The sequence below is a fragment of the Coffea arabica genome, chromosome 1e (genome assembly GCF_036785885.1).
Source record: "Coffea arabica cultivar ET-39 chromosome 1e, Coffea Arabica ET-39 HiFi, whole genome shotgun sequence".
NCBI classification, from domain to species: Eukaryota; Viridiplantae; Streptophyta; class Magnoliopsida; order Gentianales; family Rubiaceae; genus Coffea; species Coffea arabica.
Genome location: NC_092311.1, coordinates 53,055,335 through 53,072,116, shown reverse-complemented (window position 1 = coordinate 53,072,116; position 16,782 = coordinate 53,055,335). Strand labels below are relative to the sequence as shown.

The following is a 16,782-nucleotide window of genomic DNA, read 5'->3' as shown; positions in this document are numbered from 1 at the left end:
AATTAAAGATAATTTTTTATAGACCAATTTTTATGTTGTTTTGGTTATAAAACTATTAGGTATTATTTTCTTTTCCTGCTTTTCTGCTCCCTGGAAAAAACAAAAACAGAAACAAGAAAACAAAACTCTGCATGGAGACGTGAAATGAACCAGAACTAGTGATCAAAATCAAACCACTTACAGCAACGCGAAATATAATCCCATAGTTTACAATTAACATACGAACTTCTGGTTAAGAGTTTCCGTAGTAAACGATATATTATTTTGCTTTTCCTGCCTCAACGAATTGCAACCCCAATTATGAATGCAAGTAATCTTTCCCTCGAGCCTAACACAAACCCCAAATACAAGGGAAAACTGGACAGACAGCTTTAAAGGACAGTCATGACAAGAGATTAAAAAGGTCTACGAAAGCACTCTTGTTCAATGTCCTCATGTAGAGATATAAGAAGGGTCATGCTTGCTGCTTGAGTAATCAACTGACTGTGTAAACTTCTTCTAACAATAAAAGATCACCACCCCAGAGCATGTTAAACCCACCATGCAATGGGACCCAAACCATCAGCATCAAGTGATCCCTGTTAATACCAACACAGCGATATTCAAATCCACTGGTTACTTGCATGTGTTGCATGTGCAAAAGACAGGATTTTTTTGGAGAAAATTGTTGGCCATAAATAGAAGAAAATCAAGGTACGAAAAGTAAACCAAAAAGGAAAATCACCAGCATGAAATCCGTAATACAAAAATCCAAGTTGAATGGATTCCTTACAGTGATCAGCATAGGGGCGAAAGGTTTTGAACCATCATCTTGCTCCAGTGGCAGTGAAGGATACTGAATGCTGTGAACCCGGAATCTAATCTGCAGTCAACCACCAGAATCAAATTCAAAGTGTGTTGCATGAGTTTCAACCAATATTTGGCAAGTGACAACCATCAAAATACAAAAGAAACCTCATCCATGCCATCGATAGGGTAATTTTGTTCATTAAACTCCCATATCCACCTAACCTGGTTCCTGTGATGGGCATTGACACAGATGTAGGGGAGTTAGGCTTCATAATGAATTCATGGTATTGAAGATAATCAACTGAATACTGTCCTCGAGGGTACTAATTAGATCGTATGCTCACTTATCTTCTGGATCAGGCTCATCATGTGAGGGACTTGGTAACAAAGCTCTAGGTATGTATATGTCATCAAAAAATCCAAGTGATACTGTGAGCACAAATTCCAAGTCATTAGTCATGACTCATGAAAAGTTGATCCTGAGTAATTGCAGAAAACAGAAGCCCTAGGAATAAAATTGATCTTCACAGAGAATAGCTGAAGGAATGCCTCCAACCAAGATGTAAAATGACATGCTTTTCATTCAAACAAGCAGATCATACCTTAAGATGATTATTTGATTGAAAAATATCTATGAGATTCAAAAACTCGACGAGTTAATTTACTACCAAAATGAAGCCAATATACATTCAGCGGCACATTACAACGTATAAATGCTCCATCAAAGCCTTCAAGATCTCAACTTGCTGTGACAGTTTAGACTCTATTCTGTTATTAGAGCCACCATTCCAAGTGCCTATTTTATGCTCAGAAAAACAACTGAGAATAGGAAAAATTGTCCCGAGAATCAGTATGCTCAATATGCATAAAGTAATCTTAAAACATACAGCGTAAACCGGTGGAGGAAGACTCTTTAAGTCTTGCGGAAATAACCTCTCCTAGAAAGGGGCGAAACATTAGCAGTCTGAACTTCACCTGACACAAACCAAGATCCTGTATTTGTTAGTTCATTAAATACTGGATTGTCCAACAAACTGACAATGAAATATTTATTTGTCTTGAGCTGCACCTTCAAGCATGCATGCGTACAGTTTTGTTGTAGATGTATGCATGATAAAAGTAATGCGTATGTGTGAATTTTCTTTAGCTAATGTAATATTACCTAGACCAGATAGTAACAATAAAAAACAGTCCTCTAATTACTGAGAGAAAGATCGTAATATATATCACAATAGAAATACCGTATAAGTTGAAGCGCCATCTCCCGGAAAGATAAAGCCGCCATCAATTGACCTAATATCGTACACAGATATACAAAGCCCCAATTTTGCAATAACCTTGGATAACAAACACCACATATAACATGAGGCACTTCAGGTAATTATGCAAAATATCATATGCTTTGTAGTCCAAAACCAGAAACCAAAATGGAAAACTAGTAAAGGAAGAACTAAGGAGAGCAACCATCATACCTTGTCTAGAAACAGACCTTCGAGTTCTCCCTTAATTGCTTCGGCAAGAGGAAGATTAAGGAGATGGGGAGGCAATCGCAACGTGTGCTCAATCTCGCTCAAGCAGAACATTTCACGTTGATCCAATGTTGCAATTTCCACCTAGGGAGAATGAGAAATATTTAGCGGAGTTCATCATATACAGAAAAGACATAAACCTGCCATACACGTAAATGCATGATTGATACTCCAAGAAACGCCATGCAATAAACTTCTGAACTTTTTTGAAAGATAAAAGGCAAAAAAAGAGAAAAGCCATGCTACATTCCGGCCGCTTAAGCCTCAATACATGATTTGACCAATGAACTGTGAGTTGTTACTGGAATGAGAATTTGGAGGACAGCTAGGCAGATTCTGGAAGTTAACGAGAAAAGGGTATGAAAAGGATGAGTTAGCACGTTCAGCATGTACTTGGCAAACAATCGAACATGTCCTGGGCATCTCGTAGTTCAACTCAAGCAGAAAGCATACAATCAATGTCACCATCTAAACGCAATTCCAACTCGTGACTGGAGCAAACAGCACGGATATCTGCTAAAAGCAACGAACATGATGTTCTAATTTCAGAATATAGCGATTTGACCAACTCACCTTGAGTGGTTTCCTAAAGGATAGAGAACGGGCAGACTGCAGAGTTGGGGGTCAAGCCTTCAAGGAACCCAAATGCCCTTTTATTCTTCCAAAGCGTTGTTTTTCTGTTTGTTTAGGCTGGCCTTCTTGAACTTGAACCTGAACTTCAAGCAGCAGCAGCAGTAAAGCGAGGCAATAAAATCAAAAGTTACAACCTGGGTTAATTGCCACTGTTAAGCAATTGACGGTTGAACTTTTATTTTTTGATTTGTTTCAATGGACGGTTCAGATTAATAAGTGTAAACTTTATTTTTTCTTCTTCACTTGTAAGTTTTTTTTTTGCTGCAACGATAACATTTTTACAATTTCATCAAAGAAAGCCATTAAAAGTGACAAATCACAAATAATGGTCGGAGATAAGATTTAAACTCTTTAACTCTCGGTAGTAATCAAGAGACCAAATGATTGTTGCTTCTGCGCTTGTAAGTAGATGTACATAGTTTTTCTTCCATGATTTTTTTTTTTAAATAAGTGAGAAGTCTTAATTTTTATTTTACCATCCAACCCAACTATTTCTCTTTTCTTGTGATTAAAAATTGAAAGCCACTTAAGTGTTCCACCACCCCCCCTTCTCTCTTTCTGGTTAAAAATCAAAAGCCGTTAAATGAAATTTTTTTTTTTTCGGTTTGGAGGGGTATTCCGGAATCACTCAGATTAATCCCTCTAGACTTGGCAGAGTTCACCCCAAAAATGCTCAGCAACGATAACAAGTGGGTGTCGAATCTAAAACCTTGCTATAAAGACAAACGATCAGTCCTAACCGAGCTACCCACTGGCCCGTTAAGTGAATATAGTGCAAGTATGTGTAGAACTTGCATACGAACTCCATGTGGCCCGGGCCGCTGATTGTCCTGATACAAGAATTGCTGAAATTGTTCTGCCATTACAACAAATAAAATTGGAAGGTTTGAAATTTGCGACGAAGTCTGCATTCGGTGAGAAACTTTTTCTTTTTTTTTGAGTCATTGTCCTTTTATCTATATCCTACTTTATCCTAATCTATTTGGGGGTGAGAACCTTTTTTTTTTTGTTATTGTCATTTGTCGCATTCAGTGAGAACCTTGAATATCACATTTGTTACTACCCCTTTCTTTCTCCGGCAGAAGAAGTCTTTTTTGGATATCCCCGCAAGATTAAATCTTGCCAGTTGCAATATCTGGAACCAGTGTTCATTATTCACTTCCTTAATAAACTTTTGCTCTTGATTGTTTTACTTTAAGGGAAAAAAATATTAATCGCTACTCTCTCACTCCATCTCCACTAAGTTTTCTAGCTCCGCTAGCTTTGGCAGTAACTCGAGCTTTTTTAGTAGGTTTTGATTGACAACCACGACAAAAAGGCAAATGAATTTATGATAGCAAGGCTAGGAGGAGATGGCAACTCAAATACTGTTAGTTTGTTTGGATTGTAAGTTATTTGAGATATGTTTACTGTAGCTTTTTGTGATGTGATGTATGTGAGATAAAAAAGTAATTGAGAAGGTAAAAAGGTGTATTGAAAATTGTAATAATGACGTAAGCAAATATATTTGGGAAAATAAATACCAATCCAAACAAAAGTTTTACAGAAACACCATCAAATGGAAGTAGTATTACACAAATTTGGTAAGACCAGAGTTGTGGAGTTTATAGAGACAATCCAGACTCCTCGTCCTCTTCAAGGGTGCTGGCGTACACAACGTAGAGGGACCAAATCAAAGCGAAGACACCCAAAAGGATCCAAACAAGTAGGTTGTTGCTCAAGCCAAAGGGGAGCCCAAGTCCTTCTGTGGTCATCCTCTCATCCACCAGTGCCACGGCCGGGCCTGACATGGTTGCAGCACATGCTGCAGCAATCAAGGATGCACCCATCCCCAACTTTGACTCGTTCTCCTCCGCTCCTGACTTTCCCTCCATGGAACACCTCACCTTTCCCATCTTTGTCATCGCTGGCAATCCTGATCCATTGATATTCACGCCACGCAAAGGCTTATGGTTAATTTACGCTCTTTGGACAGATTATTTCCAAGAAAGCTAGAATATGGATGCACTAATTCACTAGTTCTTCTTTTCTTTTCTTTTCTTTTTTAAATGTGATTCAAATTTCAGACTCGCAAGTCGCAATGAAACCAAGACTTGAAATAGGAAACACGGTACACTTTGGAGACCTTAAACTCACTAATTGGTTTTTCAATGTTGATCAGGATCAAGATACGACCAAAATTCTCGGAGATGTGACCAAAATTAATAATGAGGACTGGGAAGCAAAGAACCTTACCAAGAGCACACGCGGGACGATCAATGGATGCCTTGGGCATAAGAGCAGCACATGCCACTGACGAGGTTGTAGTATAAGCAGTGATGGAGGCCATTTCTCTTTTCTTTTACAGGGGAAGTTTGAGATGATCAGACCTCTCAGTTGCACTGGGACTCAGGTATAAGTTGCAAGCAGGCGTATCAAGTTTTGTTTATTACTAAACATTGATGCAAACAGGTTGTCATTTACAGGTCTGCCCGCGGCTGAACCACACAGCATGGATACGCAGATAGCCCCTCATCTATAAAAACCCAACCAAAATTTGCCACGTGTGACATTATCTGTTACTATGTTGAAAAAAATTATGGTTTTATATATGAAATAAAAAGTCATTTTAACAGGAAAAGTAAAATGAAAACACGAATCGACTTGCCAAAAAATAAAAACAAAAAGGAAAATTGAAAAGATGAACCCCAATCAATGTTTGAAAAAAGGATGACGGACACACACGCGCACGCTGGGAGGAATCCAGCCTTTCGGTTCCGAACTTCCTTGAGTCCATGGCACACCCGGCCATATCCCAAACCTAGGCACATCCCCGCGTCGATTTTGTGCCTATTGAAGGTCCGAAGCAACGAACCAAATGGAAAAGGATACCAAAAAAGAAGAGAAATTTAGGAAAAACCATTTATGTGGGGTTTTTTGCCCCTAGTTTATGAATGGGTAGACCTTGTCTTGTTTCCCAGTAGACTTAATTATCCATTGAGCCCCTGTGAGTCATAATGGGTCTCAATAAAATCTCATTCATACCCAACTATTCCCATTTTCTGATGGGAAATTTAGGGATTACACTCATTGAGGCCCATGCTCAAATTAGTTACATCCATCTAGTCCAAAGCCCCTCTGGATTGGGTACTCTATTGGAACTTGTTCCACCACCACTCGTAAACAAAAAGAAGAAAATCTTTCTTATGTGATCTAAATTGTAATGCCTCGTGTCATCTTGCAAGGCAACAACATCTTTTACTTGAACAACATGCAGCTATGAACTGACCATTCCTTTTCTGACCCATCACGCGCTTGCATTTCTTTTCTGTAGCTGCAGTTTCCACTTGAATTCCTTTCGTGTTTCCTTGTTCAATTAATTCAATAGCCCTTTTTCGAAATGAAACTGTATTTTTTAATTATGTATGTATATACTCTGCAAGAATATAGGGTTTCCACGAGGTTCTATAGTTTTCGCGATAGCATCTACTTGATCATGCAGTGGCCCTGTTCAGCAGCAGAGAAAATGTTGAATTTCATCCTTCAATGGGAAGGCATTAAAGTGGCAGAAAATTATTGCGTATACAATGTGTAAGCCTCGAAATTCAGAAGCAATGAACGTGATATCGTTTTAAGAATCAGCTATATACACAAGTTGTCCAAGACAAAAAAATTTTGGATCCTATTATTGCTCAACTACTCTCAATTCTCTAAAATTATAGCCTGGAAAAACAAAATAGAGTTCAAATCTACAAGGCTAAAATGAAAGAATTAAGAAAGAATTGGGGACCTGTATCCTTTTGTGAAGCAAATCACGTGATTAAGAAAGACGGTCAGAACTTAATGTGTGATATCCGGTTACGCATGGATGTTGCACTGTTGGAGGTACGGATGATCGTACAGGACGTGGCGCTTCCAAAACTGCTTGTACTTATCAAGACCTATATCCAACCATGGCTTCATTATTCCATCAAAATGAATAACAGCTCCTTGTTCAATGTCACTCAACCTGACACCAGAATCGTAACCCAACCCAAGAATGTGCCATTTCTTCTCTAAAGCTGTTGTCTGTTTGTAGAAAGTCATCCAACCAATGGGCAAACTACCAGCTTTAAACACTGGCCTCTTGTTTCCCTGCATCAACAATAGCCATACATGCGTTAGAAGTGCTTAAGATTTGGTGCTATATCATAAATATCCACATCACAATATATTCATTCATATGTAAGAACAGAAAACAACATTGTCTGGATCCTTCCATACCAACAGCCTGCAGTCTCAAAGTCCTTTTCCCGGGTATACCTTTTGGTGGCCAAAAGGGAATGGGAGTGCGGTTGACAAATGGGGGCAGGAAGGTTAAATGTATTGAACTAATGTCCCAGAGAGAGAGAGATGGGTAACTAAAGATGAATAGTCCACGAGCTACCATGTCTGACAAGAATGATTAGCCAACAAAAACCATAAGCAAGCTACAGTACAAGAAGCACAGAATCTCCTTACCAAATGCAGGTACTTGTGATAGACCCCAGTTAAATTCCGTTTCCTCCATACTTGCAGATCAAACACGTTCATCCCAAATGCCCAGGTGCATGCATTTGCATCAAACCTTTGGGCCACCAGGGGATGTGTGAAGTCAATATACATGTCCATCCTACGGAAAGAAGGCTCGCCTTCCTGACAAGTCTCCACAGCAGCATTAACTTTACCTTTCATGTTTAAACTCCAAAGACCAGTTAGATCCCTTTGCACGACCACATCATGATCAAGAAGCACAATCTTTTTCAGGAAAGGAAAAATATCTGGAAGATAAAAACGAAGGTGGTTCAGCGCAGAAGTATATCTTGAATCAAGGGAGTCTTGCTTCTGCAAAACAGCACCATATCTGGTCGATAACCATTCAAAGTTGTCCACATTCTGGACCTGGACTGTTGCTTTCCCAGGAGGATTTAACAGGAACCACATTGACATTGCTGGGAGGTTAAGAGAATCTGTCACTACATGAAAAACGACCTTCTCTGGTTCCTGTAAAGTACATGAAATTCAATTTGCTCAATAAACTATAACAAAGTAGTAGTTTCCAAACATTAGCAACAAATCATAACTGGATGATTCCACTCAAACATCAGTGCCATTTCTTCCTGCTAATAGAAAAGTTCCTTAAATAATACAACCATATACCACAATCAAGCAACAAAAGCAGTGCTAAATATGAACACACGTTAGAAAAAACAACTCACCTTGGTGATTCATTCAACACAATAATTCACATAAAAAAGGCTAACTAAGAACAAATTATACTGGAGACCAAATTCAACCTCTAGAGTATCAGATAAAGAAATATGGCCTTTAAGGTGAAATACAATTGTCTACCCTAGATTAAAGCATTCATCCAAGGAACATCTACTAGAAGAACTACAACTTCATGACGAGATCAAGGATGCAAATGTCCTTAGTGATATGCCCATTCTGCCTTTCAAAATGCACCAACTCTATGCCTGATAGCCTCTCTTTTGCCTCCACGTAGGTGCAGGTGTGGCTGTGGTGCAGAGAGAGAGAGAGGGAGAGAGAGACAGAGCATGTATGCATTTTGAGCAAACTAAGATTACTTGTACAAAATTTTTGACGCACGAAAGCTCACCCTAGCAACTGAAACAGTTGAGTTGACAACCACTGCAGAAGCCAAAATATTGTCTGAAAAAACAGCAAAGTGAAAGAGATTTGGATCATGGACTTTATGTTGGTTAGGGAGCTCCCTCTCGTCAGACTGCAGGCTAAAATATTCAGCAGTCAACCGCATGGAGAGGCAGTGCAGGCCCTTTGGGGTAGTCCTTCCAGCAAGCTGAACAAGAAATGTTGTTTGATTCTTCAGTGTCAGAACTTGTTCTTCAGCATTGTGAGTCATGGCACGGAGTTTTTTCACCATGGCAGAGCAATCAGGGTAAAGCTGACTTGCTTTTAGCAAGGTAGCATCCATGGCTTTCATCTTCTGCAATGCCCTGAGATGACCCAAGCATTAAAACACTTTCACCCATTCAAAAGATAGCATGTGGTTTTCTGATTAGATACTTCAGAGATTAACAATCAATATCAACTAGCCTGCTTATTGCTGAGAATTAAAATATATACCACTTTAATATACAAAGCTCCACAAAGTAGAAGATTAAGGTAATTTTCAATCCACTATAAATAATATAAGCATGTTGACATGGAAAATCAGAGTATCTCATGATCATCAATTGGTATCTGGATGAATCAACTCAGAAGGTTCGATCCAACTTGGATATTAATTACATAAAAATTTTGATCAATGCATATTCTGCCAAGAATAGTTTTTTTAGCTGTATTTTTACAACATGGCTTGGCTAGTATGATACAGGTTGACTCTTGTAGCATTCAATTCCTTGCTTTAGTCTATTTTTCTGAAATATAAGCAAAAAGGTTTCTGCTGTATCAAAAATAAAATTTCCCATAAATGGAATAAAAGGCCAAAGAAATAATAAAGGAATTCAATATTTACCTCTTAGACAAATCAGAATCCTTGGTGGAATCACCAATTGCTCTTTCCGACTCCTTAATTCGCAATTTCAACTCTTTTATAAAATGAGAGTTGCTATTGGGCGGAGCAAAGGTTAGGTATGCCTTAGCCCTAATCACCTGGTCTTTCATCTGTTTCACCTTCTCATCATGTACCCTTCGAGAACCGACTTGAACAGTCTGATGTTGTTGGATCCTTGTTGGTGTTGATCGATCCTACAAAAAAGCAACCACACAGATAAGTAGAGAGCAAGGAGTAAAACAAGTTGTTGCCGAAAGCTGTCTCTTTTTGCTTGATGAGAAAAAAGGAATTTCTTATCGAATATAGAGCAGATAAAAGGAAGTTGGATAAAATATAGAAGAAATTACATAGGAGAGTTCAGTCCTTGATTTTGAAAGCTTATTATCTCAACACAAATCACTTCTATTCAACCAAAATAGCAAATACATAAACTCATATGATAAATCCACACACAACTCCATTCCGTCATCCGCCCGTCAACCACTGAAAAAACAACATACAAAGCACAGAAAACTCCTCATTTTAATATATATATATATATAACAGAAAACGCTCCAGATATCTTAGCAGTTCATGAGAATCAGAAATTACGTGTCGTTTAAAAAGGACAGAAAGCACAACTAAGCTGTTTGAAAACTAATAAATCCAGTTTTTATATAACTCGTAGAGCAAATGTTGTCAAAACTTTTAACTCAAGAAAACAAGGTGATGACCAGCTTTTAACTTGAGTGAAAAAACATGTATGCCTCTCCTTTGACCCAAAAAATACAAAAGTACATCTATGTAACTAATGAAATGTGCAGAGTGGACAACTTCAAGAGACACCTGGATCAATAACAGGAGTAAGAACAAAAATCTTTCCAATGGCACATGTATAGCCAAAACATTCAGAACAATCCGTACACTTGTTTCTAACACCCCCACCCCCAAAAAAAAAAAAGGCAGCAGCAGCAGTAAGAACTCATTCTGCTAAACTATTGAAACTTAAACACATCATCGGAGATTTACTCGGTATTAGCTGTCCCTGTATCCAACAGAAATATGACAGAAACTCCACACTCCAAGTAATAGCTTTATAGATTTATGCCAGTTGATATCAAGCAGATATAATACCTTAACTCCTGACAGTGACTTCTCCTCTTGACTTTGATGATAATCTTCTTTTGCTTCATCACTGGTTCCTGAACTTGAAATGTGACCATAACATAAGCACATTGATCCAAAAGAAGCAATTAGAGAACAAAAAACAAGTAGAAGAAAATTCAGCAGTACCAACCATTTCTTTCTGACAAATAAGTGACACCTACACCATTTCCTGGATCACTAAGACTATTGTTCTCGCCAGGAGAGCTCAAACTAACAGCAGAAATATGATCTGAGTATTTGTAAACCTCTTGAACTGGCACTTTAACAAATTCATTGTCATCCTAAGCCACGAAAGTAAATAGTCTCCGTGTAAAAAATTTGCAGAAGAAAGTACAGAAAGTAAATTAAAGTAAAAAGCACATCCGTTCAGCAACGACTACCTCTTTAATTGCACTAAGTTTTTGAGCCTCTGTCCTGTGTTTCTGAACAAGATGAATAATAAAAGAACAAAAAAATATATTTAATCACAATTTGAGGAATGATAAAAGAACAGCATATGTTTCATTACCCACGGAGAAAAGCTGCTGAGAAAATATTCGCAGTGAAAAAAGGATCAAAATCTGTAAATTATCCTTGATTTCCTTTTAAATAAGCCTATGACGTTGGTATTTCCTTTTACAAGTGTTCAGAAAATACATATGAAGAAGGAAAGTTAGTTCAATTTAGCAAATCTCCTCTCGCCTAAGAAAAATCAAACTCTCGCGACTAAATTAATAAAATTAGTTCCAATTAATTTGGCAGAGAATCTCAGGATATATAAGAATAGAAATTCCGCTCCACCAAGTCTCCTTTCCTGCCTTACAACAATAAATATTAGAAACAAAAATGGAACCTAATCTACTTGACAGAGGAGACTCCTTTTATGCTTCCAGTGATGTTTTCCTCTTACTTTCCTCCAAAATTAGTAAATTATTTTGTCTCAAGAAAATGTTATTGCAGAAGGAGATAAAAAACAAAGAAAGGAGTATACATACAATTATCGACAAATCTTCAAATCCTCCGGAAGCTACAACAAAGCATAGAAATCATTAAGACAAGCCGAGACTAAATCTCTATTTACGTATTTCTACATCAAAAAAAAAAAAAAAACCGCTAGTAATTAAGTATGAAAAGAATGATAATCACCGTCGGCGTTGAGGTGCTTCAGTCGATGAGAAAGTAAACCGATTGGAATGAAGACAGTAACGACGAGCAAGGAGAGGATCAAAATCCTCGAGCATCGACGAAAATGCTTCATCAATATCAGCAAACGTAATTAAACCCGAACATTGGAAAATTATTTCTACTGCTACTTTAATGATAAGATCGTCGAGCACAATGATCACTGCTGTCAAGTAGCGGTTGAAGAAGACGTTAAAGAGGAGAAGGACTGGGGTTTTTCTCGTGTATTCAATAATTCTGTGGATCGCTAAGGTAAAGATAATATTTAGACTAGTACGGTCTGTTTGTGTTTGCAGTTTTTTTCTTGAAAAAAAAAAAAAAGAACAGAGAAAAATATCAGATGGAACGCGGAGAAGGTGGAGAGAGAGGAGGTGCCATGTTCGTGAATGCAAAGGAGGAAAGGAATGAGTTTGAAGATTTTGTTTTAATTTTTTAACTTACTTATAGGGGCGGGCGGATTTGGGTTTTCATTGGCAGTAAGCAGTTGGACTTTAGAATTGTCTTATATACCTTCTCCTTCCCGGGTGAGAACCCTCCTGGCGTCCGTTTTTGCTATTGCTTGGAGAAATGGGAATAATGATACCATGAGTATGGACATGATGGGGCACAGTGGGACATCATGGATGCTGCATTTATTATATTACTTTAATTCCTCATCAAATGTCAGATTATGGACGATTTTTCTTCTTTCGCTTTCATATATTTTTTGTAATTAATGTCGGAGATTAACTGATTGTGTTTGGATTGTATTTTTTGTGATTTTTCATGGAAAAATTACTGTAGCGATTTGATATATGTGAGAGAAAAATGTGATAGGAAAATGTGATCACGGAAAACGACAATATTTTCCGACGGAAACAAGCAATCCAAACAAGGCTAGTTTTCCTTTATACATTTCCAAATTTGTAATGCATAATAGAATGATTCTCATCATTACCTCAACCATATCCGTCTCATATTATTTGGAACTTTTTTAAATGATACATAACATATCACGTAAATTCACACGGTAACTATTATTATATTACATTTATATGTTTTTCCTAATTAATATTAATTTTTAAAAATATCAACGTCCGAAATTCATTTTAACGTGCGAGTGTCATTACCCTATGAACATCCTTTAGACACACCTTATTACTTGTTAAGCTATTTGATTATGGAACTAACTTAAAAGAGACGGTTTCTCAAAATTCTCATAAGTTTGTGACATCTATGCTAATTAAATCTATAGTTGTTCCACTATTATTTTGCCTGCTAGTAAGCGTTCATTTTACTAAAATTATCATATTAAAGGACAAAAACACATTTTTTTTGGCTTGCATTTGAATACTTTTTTTTTTACTTAGTTTTAATTGTATAAAAAATATATATAACACCTCATAAGCGTCCAATTGACACCCCTTATGCAAACTAAACTTTAGAATAATTTACTTGATTTTCGATGGGATGCATGAAATGGAGAAAAAGGAAAAGGGCAGATGTTAAACAACAATGCCCTTTGATTCCAATTGGAGTTGTGTCCAGAATGACTAGAAGTGCTTAACTTATGCACTTTTAATTATTCAAAAATCATTTGGAGACAAAAAATGGATGGAGGCTAAAAATGAACAACGAAAATAACACTTCAGGGGCTACTCAATTTTTTTTATTATAAATCTTACCCTCCCAAATCCTTAGCTCTGGTTCTGCGATGGCTTCAAGCATGGTTCAGCCGCGATGCATATGCACGAGATGCTTTATTTTGTTTTTTTTTTTAATTAAATTTTTTTGGAAGAAGGAAAAAAAAAAAAAGAAAAGGCCATTGTTGTCTACGCATTTATGAGCATCACAGGGCATAGAAACAGTTAAAAGCTGCGAATTGATTAAGGTCTCTGAGCAATCACATGTTTAGGAAGTGCGATACCGGGACCCACAATTAGTTGCACTCTTCTCGCACTATTTCCGGAGTATAATTAATCAAAAGGTTGACCTGCCTCCACCACCTCGATTCAGCTAGTGAGTCCTCAATCATTACGAGTTTGAGTGTTAATCTAATTGGCTCTCAATCTCACGTGACACTTGTTCACGCAATTGATTTGTCATTTCACATTTTTTTTTTATATAAAAAACACTGCTCAGACTTTTACATGACATGTCTGTTAGACCATCACATCTGGATTGCTTTCACTTGTCACTACTTCTCTAATTCTTATGCTTCCCCTTCACTATTTGCTAGGCGATGATGATTGGCCAGGATTATACTCCCTCCCTTTTTTTATAACTGACGTTTAAGGTTTTGCACACCAATTAAGAAAAGTTTTTCATTGTTTAAATCTATACACTACTTTCCTTTTGTACCCTCATTAATTGTCCAATTCACCCATATTTTCTCTCACTAGAGTACTAAATGGTGCTGTTTTACTAGGCCAAAAGCAATGCAAACTAACTAGGAGTAGTAATTAAGAACCCTGTATTGGAAAAGAGAGATAAAAGGGTAAAATTGTGAAAAAATAATTAATGCTGCATGGGGATAGTAAAACGACAGATAAAAGTACTTAAGAGCAAATTTCTTAAACGTCAGTTATAAAAAAAGGGAGGGAGTATGAATTTAAGGCCTTCTGTACTTTTCCTTTTCTCAAAAAAAAAAAAAAAAAAAGAGAACGGCCTTCTGCATAACAAAAAGAAAAAAAAATGCTGGACTGTTTTTTAGTTAATTACATAGAACTGAAACATGTGGAAGAATAAATGGACATTCATCACCATGATCCGGTGGTCTCTGGCATAGTGGCATCATGGGATCAAAATCATAGTTATAGGACTTGGAGGAAACCAACAACTTCTACAGTAAGGTGTAGATTAAAGAATCATATCTCTCTATCCACATTTTCAAAATGCAGACTTCTTAAAAAATGTTGTTAGCGGCTGAACTAGTGGTGGTTCAGTTTTTTCCGAATTTTTCTTAAATATCTTCAGGTCCTCTCCTAGTATAGAGTAAATGTAGATATATGGTGTCCAACAAAAAAAAACAAAGACTTGGGAAAAGTGTGAAAGAAATAATTAAATCGCGGCTTTAGCCGGCCGCCAAGGCTTTATACGCTGTCGCTGCGTTGGCTCATTCTTCAGGATCTTGCTTCCTCGAACTATGAATTGCAAACTTTATACTTAAATCTTTTTTTCTTTGAAGAGAAAATTGCAAACTTTATACACGGGGAAAAGTGAAGAACTTGAGATTCAGAACAATACACATTATTGTTTTCCAACTTACATTTTCTAATTCTCAACTACTATTTGGACCCAAAGGTTGCCGCACTAGCAGCAATTCCGGAGTTGGCTCGAATAAAATGATACACACACGCACACTCAAACGGTCCATAATTAGATATTGACTTCAGGATTACAAGAAACACACACTAACAAACATGGATCTTTATAATGCTCTCTCCCTATTTTACTTTTGGGTCCCCATTCTCTTACTTACTAATTACGTCAGTCTTAGGTATGTCAAATTGTGGCTATGCGACCACAATTAATGACTTCTGTATCGCAAACTAGATGGTTTCTGGATTAACAGGTTACAAAAAACAAGTTCGAACTACTATTGGAGATGCAGCCGGTCCATTTTTTTTTTTCCCCTATGTACTAGAGAAATTGAAACAAGTTCTCTTTTTTTTTTCCTGTCGCAACCTAATCTGGGGGAAGGGGGAGGGGAAGGAAGATTCGATGTGAGTAAAGACTTCATTGGGTTCAATGACCAATTAAAACCGTCACACATTGTGACAATTTTTTAAAGGAGGCAACCACACTACCAAGACTTTTAAAGGCTTGGTGGTGACCACCGGGCCCTTGGAATGCTATTTTATGGTACTTGCCGGAGAATATTTGCGAGTAAGTAAAATTCATCAATTAGTTTTATTCAATAAAAGAAGAAAGAATTACGGATATCTGAGAATTTGGAAGAGGCCCAAAAGTCGAATCCGCTTGCATTTTACAAAACCAACAAATGCTTAGCCTCTTGAAGGCCCAGATTGATGAAACTCAGAACAGGCTCTTCGCCCCTCCATTCAAATGGGACCGACCAGGCCCTATCCATCCAAACCACCAGCCTATCCGCTCATATGGCGTGAATTGGAAAGGGCCGAAGAAAACCTCAAGCCGCCTTAGCAGCATGTAATAAATACAACAGTTCATTTTTGACCCATTGAAATTTGTATTTTACATTTAATTCCGTCAATTTAAACTGTCAATGGGCTTGTTCTGACTGATTATAGATTTTGATTTTGAATAATCAATTTTTGTTGATATTCTCAATCCCTTTTGTATTCTAATTATAGATTTTTTAATAACTAAAAAAACTAAAATCTATAATCACCCAAAGAGTAGTTTTTGCTATTTTTAATTATTGTCTAAAACCAACTTTATTATAAGATTTGAAAAAAATCTAAAGCAACTAAAAACAAGGCCATTGTCTCATCTATTGTCATCAACCGCATGCCACAATTGCATATGTGATTGCTGAGGATTTGAATCCCAATACAACAGGGGAATTAATAAGGTTGTTGTACAAGACATTCTCTTGAGCTCTCATTGCCCCCTCCTGCTGCTGTTCCTATGGCGTGCCCTCGAACAAAAGAGAAAACCTCAAATCTCAAATATCACAATCCAAAGGTGATCGGTTGGAGTCACTATTCATTAATGTTTTGAAAATTGGATAGGGCGTGCCTTCGATCTGGTTCAATGAATAATCTAAAAAATCAATTGAATCGATCAAATTCGATAAAAAATCAATTGAATCGATAAAAATCAGGAGATTTAACAAGCTTTTATTAAATTTTTATTTTCTAAAATAAATAATTTATTTTTATTTAAAATTTTAATACTAAAATAAATTTTAAAAAATTATTAAATCTTTGAACCAGTATTCAACTGAAAAGATTTTTCGATTCACAAGAACCTCTGTTTGGATTGTAAGTTATTTGGAATTATTTGGAATATTTTTACTGTAGCACT

The 16,782-nt window shown here is 37.0% G+C and overlaps 3 protein-coding genes across 5 annotated transcripts; all 3 read right to left on the bottom strand.

The window, feature by feature from the left end:
• Positions 1–145: 145 nt before the first annotated feature.
• On the bottom strand, positions 146–3,151 carry LOC113715635 (uncharacterized). 3 transcript variants are annotated; one of them, XM_027239923.2, is made up of 8 exons: positions 2,892–3,151; positions 2,262–2,402; positions 2,031–2,126; positions 1,677–1,764; positions 1,134–1,218; positions 955–1,018; positions 773–862; positions 146–578 (listed from the first exon to the last, which is right to left on the bottom strand). In XM_027239923.2, the coding sequence occupies exons 2-8, from the start codon at positions 2,370–2,372 to the stop codon at positions 531–533; spliced, it is 582 nt and encodes a 193-aa protein (XP_027095724.2). In that variant the 5' UTR covers positions 2,373–2,402; positions 2,892–3,151; the 3' UTR covers positions 146–530. The 3 variants fall into 3 exon arrangements, with proteins under 3 accessions (XP_027095724.2, XP_027095709.2, XP_071920108.1); XM_027239908.2 differs by lacking the exon at positions 2,892–3,151 and adding an exon at positions 2,712–2,884; XM_072064007.1 differs by lacking the exons at positions 2,031–2,126; positions 2,892–3,151 and adding an exon at positions 2,712–2,885.
• Positions 3,152–4,431: 1,280 nt separating this feature from the next.
• LOC113715630 (photosystem II reaction center W protein, chloroplastic) lies at positions 4,432–5,389 on the bottom strand. The gene is made up of 2 exons (XM_027239887.2): positions 5,187–5,389; positions 4,432–4,866 (listed from the first exon to the last, which is right to left on the bottom strand). The coding sequence occupies exons 1-2, from the start codon at positions 5,278–5,280 to the stop codon at positions 4,556–4,558; spliced, it is 405 nt and encodes a 134-aa protein (XP_027095688.2). The 5' UTR covers positions 5,281–5,389; the 3' UTR covers positions 4,432–4,555.
• A 1,145-nt stretch (positions 5,390–6,534) lies between these two features.
• Positions 6,535–12,274, bottom strand: LOC140003662 (probable galacturonosyltransferase 6). Its single transcript, XM_072064000.1, has 9 exons — positions 11,758–12,274; positions 11,607–11,638; positions 11,013–11,054; positions 10,763–10,913; positions 10,600–10,667; positions 9,448–9,680; positions 8,569–8,926; positions 7,431–7,952; positions 6,535–7,064 (listed from the first exon to the last, which is right to left on the bottom strand). The coding sequence occupies exons 1-9, from the start codon at positions 11,867–11,869 to the stop codon at positions 6,789–6,791; spliced, it is 1,794 nt and encodes a 597-aa protein (XP_071920101.1). The 5' UTR covers positions 11,870–12,274; the 3' UTR covers positions 6,535–6,788.
• Positions 12,275–16,782: the final 4,508 nt, after the last annotated feature.